Below are 20081 nucleotides of genomic sequence, written 5' to 3'. Positions count from 1 at the left end.
TTTTGTTGTTGTTGGGGCTGTTGTTGTTGTGTTTGTTGTTGTTGGCTCTTGTCATTGGCGCCAGTTTTATTTGCGTGCGAAACAATTTAAATACAACAAGAACGCATCGGCGAAACAATGAAAATAAGCAGCGAGCGCAATAGATTTCTATAGTAAGTAGCAGTGGATCGCTGCTTCGGGGGCACATTCATATACTCGCAGTACTATATATATATATATATGTACATATATGGCGATAATCCGCAGGCAAAGCCAATTAATCATACTGCAAGTCTTGATCTCGCCCTGTCACACATTTGAGCAGAAAAGTGTCTCGCATAACAATCAAATTAATAGATTTTAATTGTGTCTCGCATAACAATCAAATTAATAGATTTTAATTAAATAGTAATGCCATTCTACAAATTCCAAGAGCTCCCCAAAATGATAAGTTGTTAACTCAAAAAAAACCCAGAAAACTAAACAAAACAATTGAGCCTAAGTAAGGTGTGATTAAGACCATAATTTTAATTGGGGAATGCCATCAAATGCTAATGATATGGAAATGGTGCAAGAGTGGAAAAGTGTTTGGCGCTATCTCGCTTGCTCGCTATCTTGCTATCTCGCTCTCCTGACACTCCACTTCCTGTTTTTGGGGCTCAGCTGTTGGTTTTTTGCCATTATTATTGGCATTGTGGCAACACACACACACACACACACACACACACCACAAATTGTCTAGACACATTTGATGTATGACCGCAAAATCATAATAATAACAATTACAATTTTGCTGTTTTTGTGCAAAGTTTCGCTGTTTGTTTGTTTGCCCATGCACTTAACAGCGAAACGAAACGAACCGAATTTTGATTTTGATTTTCATCGGTTATGGGCGAATTAATTTTCGCTGATTTCCATTTGATTGACAGAGCTGTTTGCGAATAACATCGAAATTTTTGCGCAATTTACGAGTGAGTAGCCGTGTAAATATTCTGTGCAAAAATGTTTGCGAAATGGCAGCGTGGGTGAAACAACAACAGCAACTCACAAACACACACACACACACATGCTTTATTTTTAAGTTTAATTTAAGACGAAATGTCTAGAAATAAATTTCATACTCGTTCGCTCATCCTCGTCGCCTCCCTTCAGCTCCTCCCCAATTTTTCGCAGTGCATTGACTCACAATGTGCAACAAATTATGGTGCATGAGCGCAACAAAAAGCCGAAACTCGAAAGTGTCTGGGCAAACATTTGTGGCATACGAGTCATTAGCAAACAAATGTTAAAAATACTAAAGACATCCTCGCTGCCAGCACTTTCAGTTGCCAGGCGACAATAAACATTCAAAGAAAAATCCAACAATTAAATGAATATATAAATGAAATGAAAATATATTAGAAACTGTTGAACATCAGCTTAGGAAGCCCTTTGAATTAGTTTTAAGCACTTGAAAATTTTAAGCTGGAATATATGAAATATTCTGCGACCAATTTGTGTGGTGTGCCACTTCGCATTGCGCGGCATTAAGACAACAAACTAATGGTCTCCATTTCTGCTGTGTGCTGCTGCAATGTGCTAATTACACTCGAAAGAAAAACAGGACCCACGAAAAAGGCCTAGCAATGGGCGGGGTGTTGGGGGGAGGTGGGTGGTTTTTTGGGTGGCTTTTGGTTGGCTTTTTGTTGGCTTTTTGTTGGCTTTTTGTTTGCTTTTTGGTGGCCAAAAGGAAAATGGACCAGAAGATTTTCGCCTGTTGCCAAATGCGTTGCAGTCGACGGCGCAGTCGACGTCGCTGACTCACATGACGCAGAGCCAGCGGCGTCGAATTGTCGGCTATTTTTTGTAGACACACACACACATATGTGTCCAAATATATAGACATGTATATAGCTTATGTACATATGTACATATATGTAGCTGGCTATATACAGGGACAGCGCGAAGTGCCTTTGAAAATTTTGGCGCTCGTACGCGCTTTTAATTGAGTTAAAAGATCAGCACAGATATCGGTGCATATAGCTTTCTGCGAGCTATACTAGATATATAGACCAGGCCGAATCTGTTTTCATTTATCTATAGCACGCACACACATATGTATGTGTTTGTTTCTACTCGCATATATGTATATTTATTTATTTTCCCTCGCAACATTTGTTGTTTTTGTTGCTGCTCTTGTTTAATGTTATTTTTATTTTGCGCCTTAATTAATTGTGGCAAAATAATTAGCGCAAATGTTAAAGCTCAACGCTGGCCATCATAAAATCCAATGAAAAGCGGGCAGCACATTAACTAAATGTTGATATTCTTTTTGTTGCTAGGCGAGGGAGGAAAATCTATCTGAGTTTACGGAAAACTGATGATTGCACTTTTCGGGTTCTCCAACATTTGACAGCTACGAGTGTTGAACTGTCAATCAGTCCGGCGGTCAATCAGTCCAGCGGTATTGATGGGATTGATGGGAATGAGTTGGAGGCGGCAAACAACAAAAAACGGGGCGATAAAACTAAATGAAATATTTGTTCAAATGGTTCGTTCGCCAGCGCGACTTGTTTGTTTTATAAGCAATTAAATTATTTAAGTGCAAAGCAAACAGTACTCTCTTTTTTTCTAATTTTTTCTACTTTTTTTTTTCTGTTTTTTTTTGGGGACACGCCAGTTCTAATGAAGATTTCTAATGGTTGATTAAGTGCGTCGCTCGCAGACGTTGCACTGCGAGAAACGGGTGCACTGACTCTGTTCGGTTGCTAAAATGCAAACACTGCCACTTTGTTAATGGGCGCATGCATGAGTATGTGCAACTGCCACCCGATTTCGCCCAGTGTAGCTGGAGGGGAGTCTTGTCATCATCGCTTGTGGTCGCTTGCTCGCTGATAATTTATGACAGCCGCGGAGAGGGAGGGGTGAGGGGTGAGCGGGGGGGAGGGGGGCAAACAAACATCGGTTGGCGGTGGCAACAAAGCAAACAACAACAAAACCAAACCGATGGGCAAACATGACCCTCCGCTCCTCAGCTGCCCCACCCACCCAGGTGTGACACCCACCCACCGCCACTACCCCCCTCTCCCCCCTTACAGATTGCTGCAGGGGGGGAACAAAGTTCAAAAGTGAAAAAGCCGCTGCGAAACGCCCCAAAAAGCCAGAAGACCAAAAAAAGGGGGGCTCGTTCAGTTCTTGTGCTTGCTTCGGTTTCCCCTCTCTCTCTTTTCTTTTCCTTTCATTTACTTTCTTCTCTTTTCTTCACCTTTCTCTTCTTTCCACTTGCGTTTCTTCAATTCTTGTGGCCAAGAATTGCTAACAAGAAGAAACGAACGCAAGAGGGAAAGAAAGCCATTTCCCTACGCTGCATTTTGGCTTATGTAAAAGGAAAGAAAAGCAGTTGTGTTGGATAAGCACAAAAACGCAGAATGATTCAATAATTTCGAGTAAATTAAATGCTATAATTAATTAAATTGGTATAATGCTATAATCCCTGGATAAACTCATTTGCGGACTGCCATAAATCGTTGAATAAGATGACTGCAATTCGGATACCGTCTGTGAATACCAAACGATCTATGGTTCATTTATGTATATAGTATCTGTAGTATCTGCAGTATCTGTGTTGCAGCTTATGTATGTATGTATGTACATATATATGTACATTTGTATCTTCCTATTTTTCCGCTTTTGTTGCGTGCGAGTTTGTTTGTTTTGTTCTTTTCTCGACTTTTTGCTATTTTGGAACAGTCGGCAAGCAACAACAACGAGGACCCGTCCTGGCCGTAAACATTTTCAATGACTATTTTTATTTTTGGTTTTAGTTTTTGCATTTTTCATACAGCCCCCCTCTGCCCCTCCCCCAACCGCCAATATGTATGTATAGCCCACTGCCATTCGTGTTCGTGTTCGCCTTCCTTCCCATTTACAAACCAAATCACGCGACTGCGACTTGCCCCGCACAGATGTCTAAACCAACAACAGCTACAACAACGACACCAACAACTACACCAACAACAACAGCAAGTTGTTCTTGTTGCTGGCTAATTTTAAATGCGCTGATAAGTTGCACAAATATGCTGAGGATGTATTCTTTTTTATTTGATTTGTATTTTAAATTTACTTTATTTTTATTTTTGTATTTCTGTATTTTGTATTTTTTTGGGGTTGCAATGAATGGGCGAGCAACAACAACAACAACAACAAAAACAGCCGGCAAATACGCGTCACGCGACACGCGATTTGCGGGCGATTTTTGGCGATTTTTTCTTCTTGTTTTGGTGGGCGTTTTTGCAGCGCAAAGAGCGAAAAACGGCGAAAAGCGAGGAAAACCAAATCGAATACAAAACTAGAAGCTAGGCAAACGATTTGCCCCATGTGCGACTATTAAAGGGTAAATTTAATTGTCGAGCTATGCAATTGCATGCCCAATTGCCAATGGTTCGGTTTGGCGGCAAAAATCGCCAGCAATTTTGTATACGAAACATTGAATATTATGCAGCCTACTCATTATCATATTATATTTGTTTGCCTTGGCTGTTGAAATGCTCATCAAAGGGTTTATTTTGCACATCTATTAAATATTTTGACTATATATTTGGTATATATGATGCATTTTTAGGCCTCTTTATTGTTGTAGGCTTTCGGTTGTTGAGTTGTTGAAACAGTCTACAATGTTGTTGATTAATTCAAAGCGATTGCTATACTTTCGAGTGTTGTTGATTTCTAGTTGTTGAACTAATCAACTGTTAATGAACTACTGTTGATTAGCCGTAGGGGTTTTGTACAATAAATTGAATGCCCCAATCCCATAAAATAGCCATAGAAACATGGCAACTTGATGCTCGGCCACTGATAGAAGCCCCAGTGCGCTTTCAGATACCGCCTATCAGCGATCCGCCATTTAGATGATGCGTGCGAATGCATCTCTCATTTAGAGAAAGGCCCCATATGAGTTGGGGCTAACAGGGGGGTGTGCATGTGGCGCTGATTGCGCCTTGATAATTAATGCATGGCAAGAATGCGGCATGTGCTAATGAAAGGCATGGCAAGTGCCACCGCGAGATGCAGATGCACATGCAGTTGCAGTTGCAGTTGCAGATGCAGATGGATGGCGCCCATAAAAAAGGAGCCCGGCACAAATCTGTTATTAGCTGTCAACTTTTCACCATCAACATCAACATCACCGTCCCAGTCGCAGTTGCTGTTCCTGTCCCTTTTCCGCTGACTATGCCTATCTCTTTTTAGGTTTCCTGTCATTTATTTCTATTTCCATTTGTATTTGTATTGGTGTTTGTATTTGTTTTCTTTTCGCTGCCCCAATCAAATTGCAACTTCATTCATTGGAACGGAAACGGCGTGGAGCCTACGGATTCGATTCAATGAGATCGTATCGTATCTATTTTGCCTACGCTCTTGGCCAAATTAATTTACGCCAGACACATGGGCTGATTTGCTTTTTTTTCGGTGTGTGTATTACTTTTTGGTTTCGTTTTTTTTCCCCCATAAGTTGGCTTTTTTCGGGGTGGGCGAAGCGGAGTTTTCTGCAATTTGACACCTTGTGGGCATTAAGTGCTTCCTCTGCCCACACGCTGCGGCGACGCGTCTGTGTGGCAAATGCAACAAATTGGTTGCATTTCGCCTGGCACCGTTGCCTCCTCCTCGTGTCGGATTGGGGATTGGGGATCGGGGATTGGGGATAAGAGGGATTGGGGATTGGGGATTGGTGGCATCGCAGCCATTGGAGGCAACTCCGGACCGGGCCAAGTCCCCCTCTTTGGCCGGCTGACATGCGACTGACAACGACGACGGTGGCTCATTTCGGGTGGCTGTCGCAGACGGCCCCAAACAAACGTCAGACAGTCTTTGGCTTTGGCTTTAGCTTTGGCTATGCCTTTAGCACTCCCCCCCTTACTGGCAACACGCCCCTGGGCCGCTCTTTCTTAACGTGTTTCGTGCCGATCCCCCCACTTGGCTGTACGAGTATGTGCTATACCCTGGCTTAAAGTCCACTGACTAGTTTGGCTAAGTGCTTTCCGAAATATAATAACCAGGCTAAGCCAAATGAAAGCTCTATAAAATGCATCAAATATAATGAATTATATAGAATAGGCTCCAGTTTTATGAGCAAAAATCATCTGCTAAGCTGGATCTAATTGGAAAAGCTATGTTCTAAAGACTTGACCAAATTGCTGAAGTTTAAGGGTTACAGATTCTGAAGTATTTAAAGTATCTGAGCTTCAGAGTATCTGCATATCTGAGTATCTGCATATCTAAGTAACTAAGTATCTGAATATCTGAGTATCAGAGTATCTGAATATCTGAGTATCAGCGTATCTAAAGTATCTGAGTATCAAAGTATCTTAATATCTGCGTGCCAGAGTATCTGCAGCTTCGGCGTTGGCCATGCAGCTCCTGCTTCTCCCATCTTCTTCGCGTTTCGTTTCGTTTTCCGCCGCTGATCATGATATGTTTGCCGAGATCCCAAAACGAAACCAAACGAAACGAAATGAACGGAACGATTTTTTGCCGTTGCCGGCGGCTTGTTGAGACCTCTACGCTGCTCTACGTAGGCACATCTTGATCTTTTTTCGTTGCCTTTTTTCGGTTTTTGTGTTGCCTCTTTTTTTTTTGTTTTTTGTCGGTCGGTTTTTTGGTTTTTTCTTATGTTTTTTTTCCGCTGGCTTTTTCGCTTTTAGCCTGACTGCGTGTGTGTGTGTGTGAGTGTTGTGTTTTTACACGCATTCATTAAAAATAAGTTAACAACTTTTTAACACCTAACTGGGCGGCAGACAGTTGAATAAATGAATTATGCTGACGAATGGCGGCACCGTGGGTAGCTGATGGGAATGGTATATGGTCGGATATGGATGGAGCATGGTGGAGCATGGAGCATGGAGCTTGGAGCTTGGTAGTGACTGGTGGATGGCGAAGGGGTCGGTCAGCTTGTTAATCAGTTAAATTAAATGCGAAATGAACAAAACGAATTGGCTGGTAGTTAGCTGGCTCTGTCTGCGTGGTCTTTGACGTTTGATTAGCCACCAGTTGGGTTCCGAATCCAACAAAAAACACTCAGAAAAAAAACTGGAAAGGGGGGAAATAGCAGCGGACGCCCAAAAAAGAACTGTTTTGGTATAGTTGTTGCTACTCTGCCCCGTGCGTTGGCTTTTCATTCATTCATTCTTTTTCTTTAAAAATAAAAACGAGAGACGTCGACGGCTACGACGGCGGATAAGTGTGTCTGTGGTTCGGGGGGTTAGAGGGGGTTATGGGGCATGGGGGCTCGCGGCCATATAACGACTAAATTATGCTAAGACTTTGTATAAACAGAGATCGCGGGAAGTGGGTGCCCGAGTTGTAGGTAGGATGCAAGCCAAGTTGCGCGTGGGCGTCAAAGTGTGCCATCTGCGATTGCCCACGATCGTGGCCCCGAACCAATTACCGAGCTCAACTCATTTAGCCGTTTCTGCATTATGAAAACGACCAGCGATTTGGGCGAAACTTTGATGAACGACTCTGGTGATTGGGAGATGAGGTTTGGCCCAAGAATTTTCCCATTTAGCTGGCTTAGTTGCCGAGTTATCTTGCTGGGTAGTCGGTAGTCGATATAAGAAGTTGTAAAACCATAGATCTGCACGATTAACTTTAAGCGCTGCTGTTGTGCAAAATGCACATAAAGTATGCATTCTGCACATTCGATATTCGTTCCGGTTCCGGCACAAATCCCGGGATCTACGGGGAATCAACTAAGCCCTAACATAACCTGTTAATCATCATTACTATCGAGCTGCTGCCGCATTTGGTGTGTAAGCCGAGTAACGTTTCAAAGTCGCTGCAGCGTAAACCGCAATCTGTTTATAATTGAAAATGCAACAGCGGCAGCGGACCAAGAAAAAGAAATAGTAAAAAAACTAGGGAACATAATAGTATGCGATATATATGTGCATATATATATACAAAAGGGGGGCAAACAGGAAATGCAGCTAATCAAGCGTGTGAGTTGCAACAAATTGCACTTGGGTGCCGCTTTATAGTCCATGGTCTATGGTGTATGGTATATGGTCTATGGTATATGGTCTATATAGGAATCCGCTTTGGGTATACCCATATCATCTTGGTAAGCGGCTTACGGACGCCGACGCGTCTGCGCAGCGCAGGCAGCGAGCGGAAGGGAATTCCCGCTTTCCGGATTAAAAACTGGACAATAAAAAAGAGGGAGTGCAATGCTATACCATGCTATGCAGTCGGGAATATCCCAGGTCCCGAAAACCCAGGCGGGATTAGAGGTGCGAGCAGGTCCCGCCTCGCCACCGGCTGGAATTCTACCTGTGATTACGGGGCACGGGGATTTCCCCGCACCATATAAAAACATATATAACCATATAGTCATATAGACGACACGGCGTATGCGCAATGGCATTGGGAACTTATGCAATCGCAGCGGAGGTAGAAAACTAAGTTAGTACCCCTTGAACTAAAGATATGATATGATTTGATCCTAACTCGAAATATTAAAACACCTTTTTTGAAAACCCCGATGTTGATGTGGAATATTGTTTTTCCCACCTTTGATAAATAGATTAGGAATCCCAACTATTTGAGCAACCGGCGCTGTTTGTTCACCGGCAATGGGAAAATGGGCAAAGCGGCGATGGTGACATTTGATATGATAGAGAGATGTGGTAGTTGGGAATAGTTGGAGGTGACTTACCCGCTGGTCGGTTGGACCGCCTGCCCGTGTCGGACTCCTCGAACATGAGCGGCGCATGCCGGCGGCCCTCCGTCACGCCCGCCAAGCAGACGAGCATCAGCAGTCCGGCGATGATGAGCAGGTGGCTCAGGTGGCTCAGGTGGCTCCGTTGGCTGAGGTGGCGCAGGATGGGGCACTGTTCCCGGCTGGTGGTGGTGGTGGGTACTCTGTGGCTGGTGTTGGCTTGGCATCCTTGTGGCTCCACTTGCGCATCCTCGCTGTGGCAGCAGCTCCTCTCCAGGAGCGGTACTGTGCCGGTGGCCGTGGCCCACTCGATGCCGCTCGATTTCCTCAGCTTGTTGGCCATGTTTATGATGATGTGTTTTATATTGATGTGTATTTTGTTATTATTTATATATGATTTGATTTGATTTGGACAAACCGACGACCGGCTTGTAAGAAGGCACGTTTCACAGTATGCACAACAAGAAAAAATATATAAAAACAAAGGTCGCCACGCACACACTGGCACTGGCACACACAATGGATATAGATATATCAGGTGTATAGATAGATATAGAGTATAGAACCGATTCTATGCCCGATTCTTGTACTTCTCTTGCAGATTAGATAACACACACGCGAGTTTCGCGCGCCGATTTATTGGATTTATTCTATTTGGCTGTTTTTTTTTGTTTTCTGTTTCGTATTCCTCATTTATATTTCTTTTGATTCTATACTATTTGATTCGGTGTTTTTTGTTTTTTGTTTTTAGCTTTTTGTTTTGTTTGGTTTTGTTTGTTGTGTTTTGTTTCTATTTAGCGGCTGCATAAATTTGCGCTTTTCGTTTTCAGTTTCGAGACTTGTTTTCCTTAGTTATATAGTTATATAGTTATGGTTATATAGCCATAGTAGATATGGTATAGCACTGGTCTGTTTTCAGCTTGCTCTGGAAAATAGAGTCGATCTCGTATAAGGGGTATATTACGACAACGCGAGTTGAGTATTTTGGCGTTTATTTCGCTATATGCGTACTGCGCTCGGCGTTCAGCGTTCTGCGTTCTCGGCGACTTTTTATCTACTAGATAGCTGGCGCTGCGGGCCGCCGTGTATATGGCGATCGGATCGGATCGGGAATGAGATTTGAATTTGATTTTGTATCGGATCGGATCGGATCGTATCGTATCGGATGGGATCGTATCGGATCGTAGAGCTCTCTCTCTGAATTTTCTGTTTCTGTTGCTGTTTGGTTTTTACTGTGCTCTCCGTGTTCGTGTTGTGCGGCTGCGAACGCTTGGTAAAATAATGTTCACACCAACAACGCGGTTGAATAAATAAACTACCAAAGCGAACGACGTCAGCGTTTGCGTCGACAGCGACTGCGGCGGCGACGGCGACGCAGGCAGAGCGCGCTCTCTCTCTCACACACACAGCGACACGATCGGGATCGGCTTGGCTTCGGGTGCGCTCGTGTTTGTTTTTCGCCTGCACTTTTCGCAACTGCAGGGCAGGTGTGTGCGTGAGTGTGGGCCTGTATGGGCCTGTGTGTGCCTGTGTGTGTGTGTGAGTCGCGTGTCGAGCAGAGATGCTTTTGCTTTTGCAAGTTGAATGAGCGGCGAACTGCGCGGCCGGCGTCGCTGTCGCTGCCGGCGCAACTGCAGCCACTGCAACTGCGCGTGCGCAACGCGCTTAACAACACTAACACTCGCAACGCTGGTTGTGCAAATTTCGCTGCCGACGTCGCTGCGGGGGCGTGAGCGGCGCTGCCCAGCGCATCCCTACCGCCCTCCCTCTCTCCCTCTCCCTCTCGCACTCCCCTGCCCCTCTCGCGCAACCGTCCAACTTTTTGGCCAATCAAAAAATGCACATCGACCATTTTATCAAATTCCGAAACACGGAATGGAAACCCCTCGTATCTGATATCTGATCCTTTTCAGGAAGTGTTTTCGAGATACTTTTGGATTTTCTGAACGCAGCCTTGCGTGCTCGCGATCCTTAAAATGTTAACATTTAACAACAACAAAATAAAGTAATTGAAAATAACAATAATACAAAAAAAATATTGTAAAACAATATTGTGTAATATTTGTATTTTAGAATAAGTTAAAATAAAAGCTAAATAAAATATAATTTTAATAATGTAAAAGAAACATTACTTTAGGTTATTACATAAAGCATCATTCCATATCCCCTTTAAGTAGCCACATAGTACGTTTTAGTCCCTAAATAAAAAGAACTATTGATGATTGTGAATTTCCTTGGAAAATGTGAGAAAAAAGTGTCAAGTGGAGAGTCGGACAGTCAAGAGAACGAAACGCAACGCAACCGGCCTCCAAAAATAAGATTGATTAAATGAGAAGGAATTTGCGTGCCATTCTGCGAATCTTCGCATTTGGCCTTGCCACAAAAGGCTCCTCACTTGGCCAAATCGGCGCAGCGAGTCCCTTTATGGCCGAAACATTCCACACATCCCCATATCATCGCACAGAAGTGTCCACACATAAGCATACAGCAGGCGGCACGTGTGAGCGCAATTAAAAACCAGAACCCAGAACAGGCGGAAAACGGAAAACGGATCACAGGCGAAACGAGGCGAACAACAAAAAAAAACAACATAAAAAAAATGAAGCATCGTCAACTATATATTAAGTATTGCTAATAAATAATGCGGGCGAATATGACAAGCTGAAATATTCGAATTGGAGCTGCCGCCCCAAAACAACCATATATACATACATTCATACATACTATGTATGTATGTACATATATGTACGTATTATGTGGTATGTGACAAAATTTCTGCGGTTTTGCAAGTGGCTTTCGTTAATTAATTGGCTTGCTTTCCGCTCCTCCCCTCCCCGCCCCCTTCCCATCGCTTTCCATTTCATTTTGATTCGTTTCTATATTTTATTTTGGACTTCAGGTTCGATTTTATTATCACCCCGCGATATCGTTAACAATCATTTGTGTCACATTTTAAGTATAAATAAAGCATATTAAAATAGTTTTCGGCTTAGTTTATTAAAAGCAACCAAATCGAATCGGGCAACCAAGAATGTAAGGCGTATGAAATAATATCCACCAAAATAGACGGCATCAACAAAAGAAAAGAAATGAAATGAAAATAAAATAAAAAGATAATTTCATATTTGATATACTCATCAAGTCCAGGGTTCCCTAAATCTCTCGCCTGATCTCTAGTTTAGCAGGGAAATTAAAATAACCATCTTAATTGGCTGCGCTGCTATATTTAAATAGATCGTAATGGTATAATCTCTGCCTCAATTCACAACTTTTAATAAATTTAAATATATGGAAAAAGTCAGGTAAGCAGTGGGTGTGTGTGTGTTTCTTTCCCATTTAATTGTATAGAAATATTTATTTTTGATTGTGATGTGTTTCGCGTTGGGGAACATCAAAGAAAATCGACTCATGCCAAAGGACTTTTGGTTTTTCGCACACTCGACTCTGTTGGAAAATGAAAATAATGCATTTGCTGTTTCCCCATTTTTTCTTATAAACTAAACAAATTGCAACTTGATTGTAGTATTTAAAGACAATTTCTTTGTTGCACTTCCGCAGCATTTAAGTGGGCATTTGCCCAGCCGAGTGCCGCATATTTGTGCCACCCATTTACAGGGTATCTCGCCTGCTCTACTGCCAGTTGTATTCCCTTCAGCTTTATTTATGTTTGGCTTTTTGGTCGCTTTTCCTTTTGTCAGCCTCATTTGAGGCGTCGTCGTCTGCAATTTGAAATATTCCTATAAATGTTTTGGCCTCACGGCCCCGCCGCAAACAAATAAAAACAAAAAAAGCATACATACATCCAGTGTGTATGTGTATATGAACGATATCTGTCTCTTGTCTATATAGAAAAAAAGGAAAAAAAAATGTTAAATGTCTGAAACATGCGTACAAAATGCCATTGCAATAGCAACAACGATAGCAATCAACAATCGCCAAGAAAAGCGAAGAGGAAAACGACTGCGAGAAATATAAATGAACCGAGAAACAAAAGCAAAATTCAGCTAGACGATCAGAAAACAGCAAACAGAAAAATGCTTTTCCTTTGATTTATGTAGTTTTAGCTAGCTCTGTCGACGTCAACGTCAACGTCAACATCAACGTCGACGTCGACGCCAGCATAGCAGCAGCATGACACACACAGCATATCTATGTACGAGTATGTCCATGCAGCCATATAGCATGTAGCATATAGTCTATAGTCTATAGCCTATAGTATATCTGAACAATCTGTGCACAGTCAGTCGGGCGGTGGAAAATACACTTTGTACGCCAGTGGAAATGCCCGCTGGGCATTTTCCTTTAAGGAAAAGTGTTGCCTTCCGGCCAAGTTGTACTTTGAACGGGCCAAAAGAAAATCGGCAGGCTATGTTTTCCTTCCCTTATGAACTACGCAAACTTTGCCACAAAGTGATGGAAAGTGTGTAGTTTAGATTTTCTTAAGCGCCTACAAAAGATGCAGTTAACATTCCCATGCGAGGTTCATTGGCAATTAATATTACGGCACCCACCTTCCAGTTTCAATCGCGAGCTGCCACCCATTTACTCGTATATAAAAATGTATCTATATACTCGTATATTATATAGCAGCTTCTTATCAGTCGATTGCAGAGCGGTTATGTCAGTGCTGCGTCGGGTGTTCAAGTTTGTTTACAGCCCCACATTGTGGCCTATATCGGGCAGACAACTTTGTTCTGTGGGGGCTGGCGAACTTGCAAACTGACCAACTGACTAACTAACTAGCCGACTTAGTGACCAACTGACCAACTGACTAGCTGACTAGCTGACTAACTGATAAACTGACTAGCTGACTAACTGACTAGCTGACTAAGTGACCAACTGACTAGCTGACTAACTGACTAGCTGATTAACTGATAAACTGACGATCTGACTAGCTGACTAACTGACCAACTGACTAGCTGACTAAGTGACCAACTGACTAGTGTACTAGCTGGCTAACTGATAAACTGAGTTTCCCATTTGCCGCCTCAGCTGGCAGTTCGATACTCGATCGCCGCTCGCTCGGCCACATTGCGCATACGCCGCGTAATCCGATAGAACAGTAGCCGGTGTGCGAGTGCCGCTGAGTGTGAAACTCTTTGACAATGCCCGTCAAGGTGTCAAAGCTTCCAACCGCATTCAGCCAGCGAAGACTACGTAAATCAAGACGTTAGTTCATAAATTCGATTCTCAGTGTGCTCATCTGTGAGTGTGTATGTGTGTGTGCTTGCATGTGTGTTTGTGTGTTCGTTTGTAAATTATTTAATAGCTTGATTGACAACCGTGAGCTAAGAGCTAAGAGCTAAGCCGATATGCGACCATAAGGTCTCTGCTTTTCGATGCTTTGCGATGCCTTGCGATGCCTTGGCGAGATCTTGCGGTAGGCCCGATTGTTTGCTGTTCCGAGACGTTTGTAACTGTCAATCATAAATTAGATGCCAATCAAAGCAAATCACAACACAACGGCACAACAACACCAGCATCGCAGCATCAGCGCCACAACAACAATAACAACAACAACAACAACAACATCGCCACCAGCGCAAAATGCCTGCATTCATTTAAATGGCAAATGGCGAACGGCAAACGGCAAACGCACACAGAAAGACATCAAATGAAACAGAAGCGGCGAAGTGACGGCTTTTGACTGCATAACAGGCCAGAAAGTATGCACACACTGAGAGAAAATGCAGGCTACATAGTCCGCACAACATATCGGCGACTTGGGAGATCAATTTTGAATGTTTCACTAGTAATAATGCTACGCTAACAGCTAAAAAGCCAAAATTGTTCAGTATTTAGTTAGGTATTTATGCACTGTAATAAACAAAGGGATATATATGATAAGGTCATATAATGAAGTATTTTAAACCTTTATACGTCCATAAATATTTGTATATTCCATAATATTATATGTACGTTTTTTTATCATATTCTAAAACTCATTTAAGTGCACCACATAAATATGCACTTATGCGTGTGTGGCTGAGTACTACGAGTATTTCACAGCAGTCACATGCAATTGATTTGATGGTCATCGAAGCCAGAAGGTCCAATCACTTGAGACATCTATGTGGACCAGTTAGAAGCAGTGGAAAAATCAAGAGTGGCCGAGTTCTAAGTTCCAAGTTCACACATTTGATGAATGATCCCCTATTAGTTGAAAATAAAAAACTAACAAGTTGAAGTAACTGAGAAAACCTTTAGATTGAGTGTAGGATTTCCAGGAAATGGTGTGTGATGCGATTGAGTAATTTTCCGGAGGTTTCATCGATGGAAAGTTCACCATAGTTTGCGGCCCTCAGAAAGCCCCCAGATGAAATGAAATTCCATTATTTATAAGCTGACTAACCCCGCATACAAAATACAAAGTGCCACCCTAGCAACAGAGATTCGTGTAGCTCTTTCTCCCTTCGCCAGTCCACCTGTCCCACTCGCACCCTTTCTTTTTCCTGTTTCCGTGCGAGAGCAGGCCAAAAATATCACGTATACGTCATGTGTGCCTTGTGTGTGTGCCTTGTGTGTGTTTGTGATGTGTGTGCGTCGCGTAGGGCAAACGTGAGCAACGTAAATGTTTTGTTGTTTGCCAGACAAAAAAAAAAAACAGCAAGTAAAGTGGCAGTAAAACCGCAGTTAGCCAACTGGCCAACATCGTTAACTTCCTCGTCATCATCATCATCATCATCATCATCACTTCGAGATCATCGAACGATCAAACAAAATCTCAACCGATCCGATCCGATTCGATTCGATCCGGCGATCGATTGTTTGATCAGTTGATGGATGGAATTGGATTTGGATTTGGATTTGGGTTTGTGACTGCTCAAGTTTGCACTAAGTGACGGCATTTTTGTCGGTTTAATGGTGCAAATAAAATAACTATTCATACATACATACGTTTCCCATTACGAGCAAATTGTGGTTAGCCATTCCAATGGTTATCATATCAGTGCCTGTGATTATGATGGATTTCCCGGGCCCATTTAAACGCTTCACCACTGTCGCCATATCTGGCGACTTCGATCGAGAGTGATCGCGAGTACCTGGGCCGCGTCATCGAGTACGGCAATCTGCTCGTACTCGTAGGTACTTGCCCCCGCCCCATTTCCTCTGCCACGCCCTCGATTGGAATCATGCTGCAAGTCGGCAACAATTGCCATTCGATTGGAATTGTAAATGGTTCGCTGTTGCCTTTTCATTCTCCGGTTCTGCCGCTATTCTGCTGCTATTGAAACGCTCTGGAAATTTCATCATTCGCCCGATCAATCGATCGATCGATCTATCTATCTATCTATCTATCTATCTATCTATCTTTGTATCTATATATCTTTGTATCTGTCTAGCTGGCCCAACTATCCAGCGGTCTGCCCCTTTTCCGTTCTGGAACTGGTCCGCATCGAATCGACGTTCGATTGATTTTTCCCATTCTTTTTGATTAAGCTTTTTTCTCTGTTTTCGGGTCGCCCTTTTGGCGTCAGATTCGATCTAAACACAGTAATAATAAAAGAAATCATGCCCCATTCCTGGGTAATTGTCTCGTTTTTGGGGCGTGTGTCGCCCCGATCTCGACGATATTGGATAGGGATTGGAATCGGAATTGGAATGGGAATGGAATTGGAATTGAAATTGGTCGATGACATTCCATTTCAATGCGATCATTAAAACCGAAAGTGACGGACTGATAATCGCGAGGGGAAGGAGCTTTCAGGTTGCAGGTAGAGGTGGCGCGTACGTTGCGCGTCATGAATGTATTGCCTAGACACTTCTTATTATTACCTTCTTCTGTTCAAAAGCTAGCACTGCCAGCAATATCCATATGTATTACTTAAAGCCTACTAGCAGCATTCGATTATAGCCATTGCTGTGCAAAACGGCGAGCCTTAACATGCCGAAACGCAGTGTAGTAGTAGTGCAATCAGTATAAGTACTATTTAACGATTCGCCCACGCCCATACACGCGTATGTATGAGTGTCGATTAATGGCGATTTAAGCTGCAATTTCCACAACTAATAATCATAAGTGTAAAGCATAATTTCCGTTTCGCTTTCTGGCACTTTTCACGTTCTTCAATGGCAATTTAAGAGCTTCATTAAAAACCAATAACTACGACTGTAATTGCACCGCGCGCACATACGTTTCACAGAAAAAAAAAATGGCAAAAGAGGCAACAAACAATGAAATAGAAAATCGAAATATGGAAAAGTTCAACAAGTTCGTTTCGTTTAAATGTATAGATGCATATGGACATATGTATGTATATGATTTATATGCAATACGTCGCCAAAAACGCGCGCGCAATTTTCGAATTGACTTCTGATGGCTGGCAATCGTTATCGGTTGGATTGTCGGATTGGTCATCGATTGCGGTGCGCGTTTCGCGGGCGTCGTTCGTTCGGTCGTCGCGATCTTTGACAAACTGAAGTTTCCGCCATATAATCATATAGACCTAGATCTAGAACCTAGACACAGACGCAGAAGCAGACAGAGACGCAGACGCAGACAGAGACGCAGACAGAGACGGCGGCAGCGACGGCGACGATGGCGACGGCAGCGCTCTCTCTCTCTCGTGCCGGCACTCTCCCACTGTCGCCACCCACTCTCCCACTCTCCCCCTCTCCCCCTCCTCACCCCACGAATCGCCAGCTCCAAGCGGATTCTCCTCTCCCCTCCCCTCCTCTCCTCTCATGTGTGCCCATGTGTATCCCATTCCAAGAGCAGAACGTTAGGATCCGAGATACTTTCGTTTCAGTTTGATCCTCAGCGATTTCTAATGAATCTATGCCCAGTTTACTAGGTTTTGCTAGAAACTCAAAGTGATTTAACATCCCATATTATCCAATCAATTTTATGTAACCTTTATTTCAGAATTTTCAGGACGAATGAGCACTTGGTGCTTTAGTTTCCATTGCATTTGCTAACAACTTATACGACTTAATGAACATTTACTACCATTTACTTGGTTTCTTTTTTTTCCAGTGCAGCCTGGCATTTGAAATGTTTTCGCATGGCGGACAGAAGCTTTTGGCAGCGCCACGCCCACCGCCACCGCCAGCGCCCCACGGTTGGTGAGACGAGCAGTACAGTGAAAACTAACCTAGGACAGCCCGCAATGCCGTGGCTGTGGATGTGGATGTGGATGTGGCAAGGCGGAAGGAGCTGTATCCATTACTACCGCATTTGAAACTCGAGACAGCCAGAAATATCCACAAATATGCCGAATATTTTGCGCCTTTGTTGCGGTGCAGCAAACAAACAACATTTGCTGACGTCACGACGTCACGATGATCCATCAAAAAGTCCAGAAACAACAAATGGCATACTAATGTACGAGTATGAGTGTGAGTATAAGTACTAGTACTACATCTAACTGTTGGCCAAGTTATTTATTTGTGTTACTGCATTTCGCTGGCTAAGTGCTGGCCGGCTAAAAATAGCCACTCGCCAAAGTTGTAGAACATTTTCACCGGCTCGGAATGTGTGTAAGCATGAGTACACACACCATCGCCTACAACACACACACACCATCGCATCGCCTGGTTGGATCTCAGAAGCATTTGGATAGGCCAGTGGACAATGGCCAGTGGACAGTGGACAGTACCTTCCCATAGTCGAGTGCAAACAATCTGGTTTCCCTTTCAATTCATATTCTGTCACGATCGAACGTCGAAGTCCCAGTCCCGACTTTCTGAGTTTCTTACATTCTGAGTTTCTGACTTTCTGACTTTCTGAATTTCTGAGCTTCTGAGTTTGTGAATTGCTGAATTTCCGACTTATTTCTAAGCGGTCGAGGCTGCGACGTGATGGAAATCGGCGAGAAGCTCGAAAATGGCAGTGATTTCGATGGAAATTGGGCAATGCACCGCTGGCGAAAGAATAACAATGATTGCAAATATATATAATATATAAATAAATATTTAAAACCAATATACATGCATAGAATATGCCATGGAAATGCGACTTCTTAGCAAACAAATGAAATTAAAGTACTACTTAACTTAGTAAACAATTAGTAACTCAACTACGGCTCCTACAGTTATCAATTTGATTATTTATGGGATTAGCGACTCGCTCATTTTCAGGGCCATAGTTATTTGAGCTGCTTAGCCGCTTAGTTGTTTTGGCCTTTTTGGCTTATTGGCTTTTTGGCTGTTTGGCTGTTTGGCCAGCGGCTGACACGAGACGGGAATGACCCCATAAATATTTGCCTGGCAGCGCGCATTCGCTTAGCGCCAAATCAGCTGCAAATGCGGCGGCAATTAGTGCCTTTTGGCATGGGCGTTGGTCCAAGGGGGCCACAATAAGGGGATGAGGGGGGATGGCACAAAAAGGGGGGCATTCGGCGCAAGCGAGTTGGCAAGGTAAGCAAACAAAGCAAACAAACCGGCGGAGAAGGAAACAAACAAAGAGCCACGGGCAAACAAACAGCACGCGATCAGCGAGTCAGGGGCACGTGCGGGGCTTATCCTTATATACAGATACAGATACAGATATCCAGATACAGATACAGCTATAGATATCCAGATATACAGATACAGATACAGCTATCCAGATATACATGTATAATATATACATATACAGCGCATATAGCCGGCCACATGATGCAAATTCAATAAATGAATGCAATCTAAGCAAATGCAAATGTTTATAGCCACCGTCCGGCGGCAATGCTGTCCAAAATAAAAACAAAATAAATACAATAAATCCGCAAAAAAAAAGTGAGTGGGCAAAATAAAAACAAAAAACGCAGACGGGCGGCTGGGCTAAAAAAATAGAATTTTATCAGCGATCGCATAGAGGCGCGTGATCTTGCCAGAGAAAAATAGAAGCAAGTCGGTGACGTTGATTGTGTGGCTGCTGCTCTTTCCACTGCACAGCAAACATTTCTTTAATACCACTAACAATAATATAAACAATAATATTTAATATCCAACAAGAGCAGTTTCTTCGAAAATTCTGCTTACGAATCGGGGGCAAATGCTGAATGGTCAAACTTGTACTTAACAATCCATCGTTCTAGTTCATAATTGTACAAAGTTGGTTAGGATTTTGTATATTTTCGTATGCTTTTAACACATAATTGCATTGGAAAGCATTGAGACATTTCTTGCTGTGTGACGATGATGATGAGGCTGGGAATGGGAATGCGAACGAGGAATGGGCATGACGACGCTATGGATGTGGATGTGGCTGTGGCTGTGGACGAGGATGCAGACAACGACGTGGACGTGGACGAGGAGGAGGATGCTAGATACTAGATGCTAGATGCGAATCGAGGTGATGATGGCGATGAGTCAAGCCACGGCGGCGGCAATAGATAGTCACGGCCTGAGTACGAAATCCGCAGATAATTAAGACAATGCCGCAATGGCCAACCAGACGGCACAGTGAGCATCGAGCATCTCAGCCAGC

At 43.2% G+C, this 20081-nt stretch overlaps 1 protein-coding gene across 2 annotated transcripts in view; it reads right to left on the bottom strand.

Moving 5' to 3' along the window:
- Nucleotides 1-17064, bottom strand: part of LOC122624290 (dorsal-ventral patterning protein Sog) — a 30018-nt gene extending 12954 nt beyond the window's left edge. Inside the window, exons 1-2 of one of the 2 annotated variants that reach the window (XM_043803784.1) lie at nucleotides 16448-17064; nucleotides 8669-9596 (exon numbers count right to left, since the gene is read on the bottom strand). In XM_043803784.1, coding sequence (XP_043659719.1) covers nucleotides 8669-9014 — 346 coding nt within the window. In that variant the 5' untranslated portion in view covers nucleotides 9015-9596; nucleotides 16448-17064. Of the gene's footprint in view, nucleotides 1-8668; nucleotides 9879-16447 lie in introns of those variants that run through there. The other variant, XM_043803785.1, reaches the window with a different exon arrangement.
- Between the last annotated feature and the right edge of the window lie 3017 nt (nucleotides 17065-20081).

The sequence above is a fragment of the Drosophila teissieri genome, chromosome X (assembly GCF_016746235.2).
Source record: "Drosophila teissieri strain GT53w chromosome X, Prin_Dtei_1.1, whole genome shotgun sequence".
NCBI lineage: Eukaryota > Metazoa > Arthropoda > Insecta > Diptera > Drosophilidae > Drosophila > Drosophila teissieri.
The sequence above is the reverse complement of the archived record's forward strand: the minus strand, read 5'-3'. Positions and strand labels throughout refer to the sequence as shown.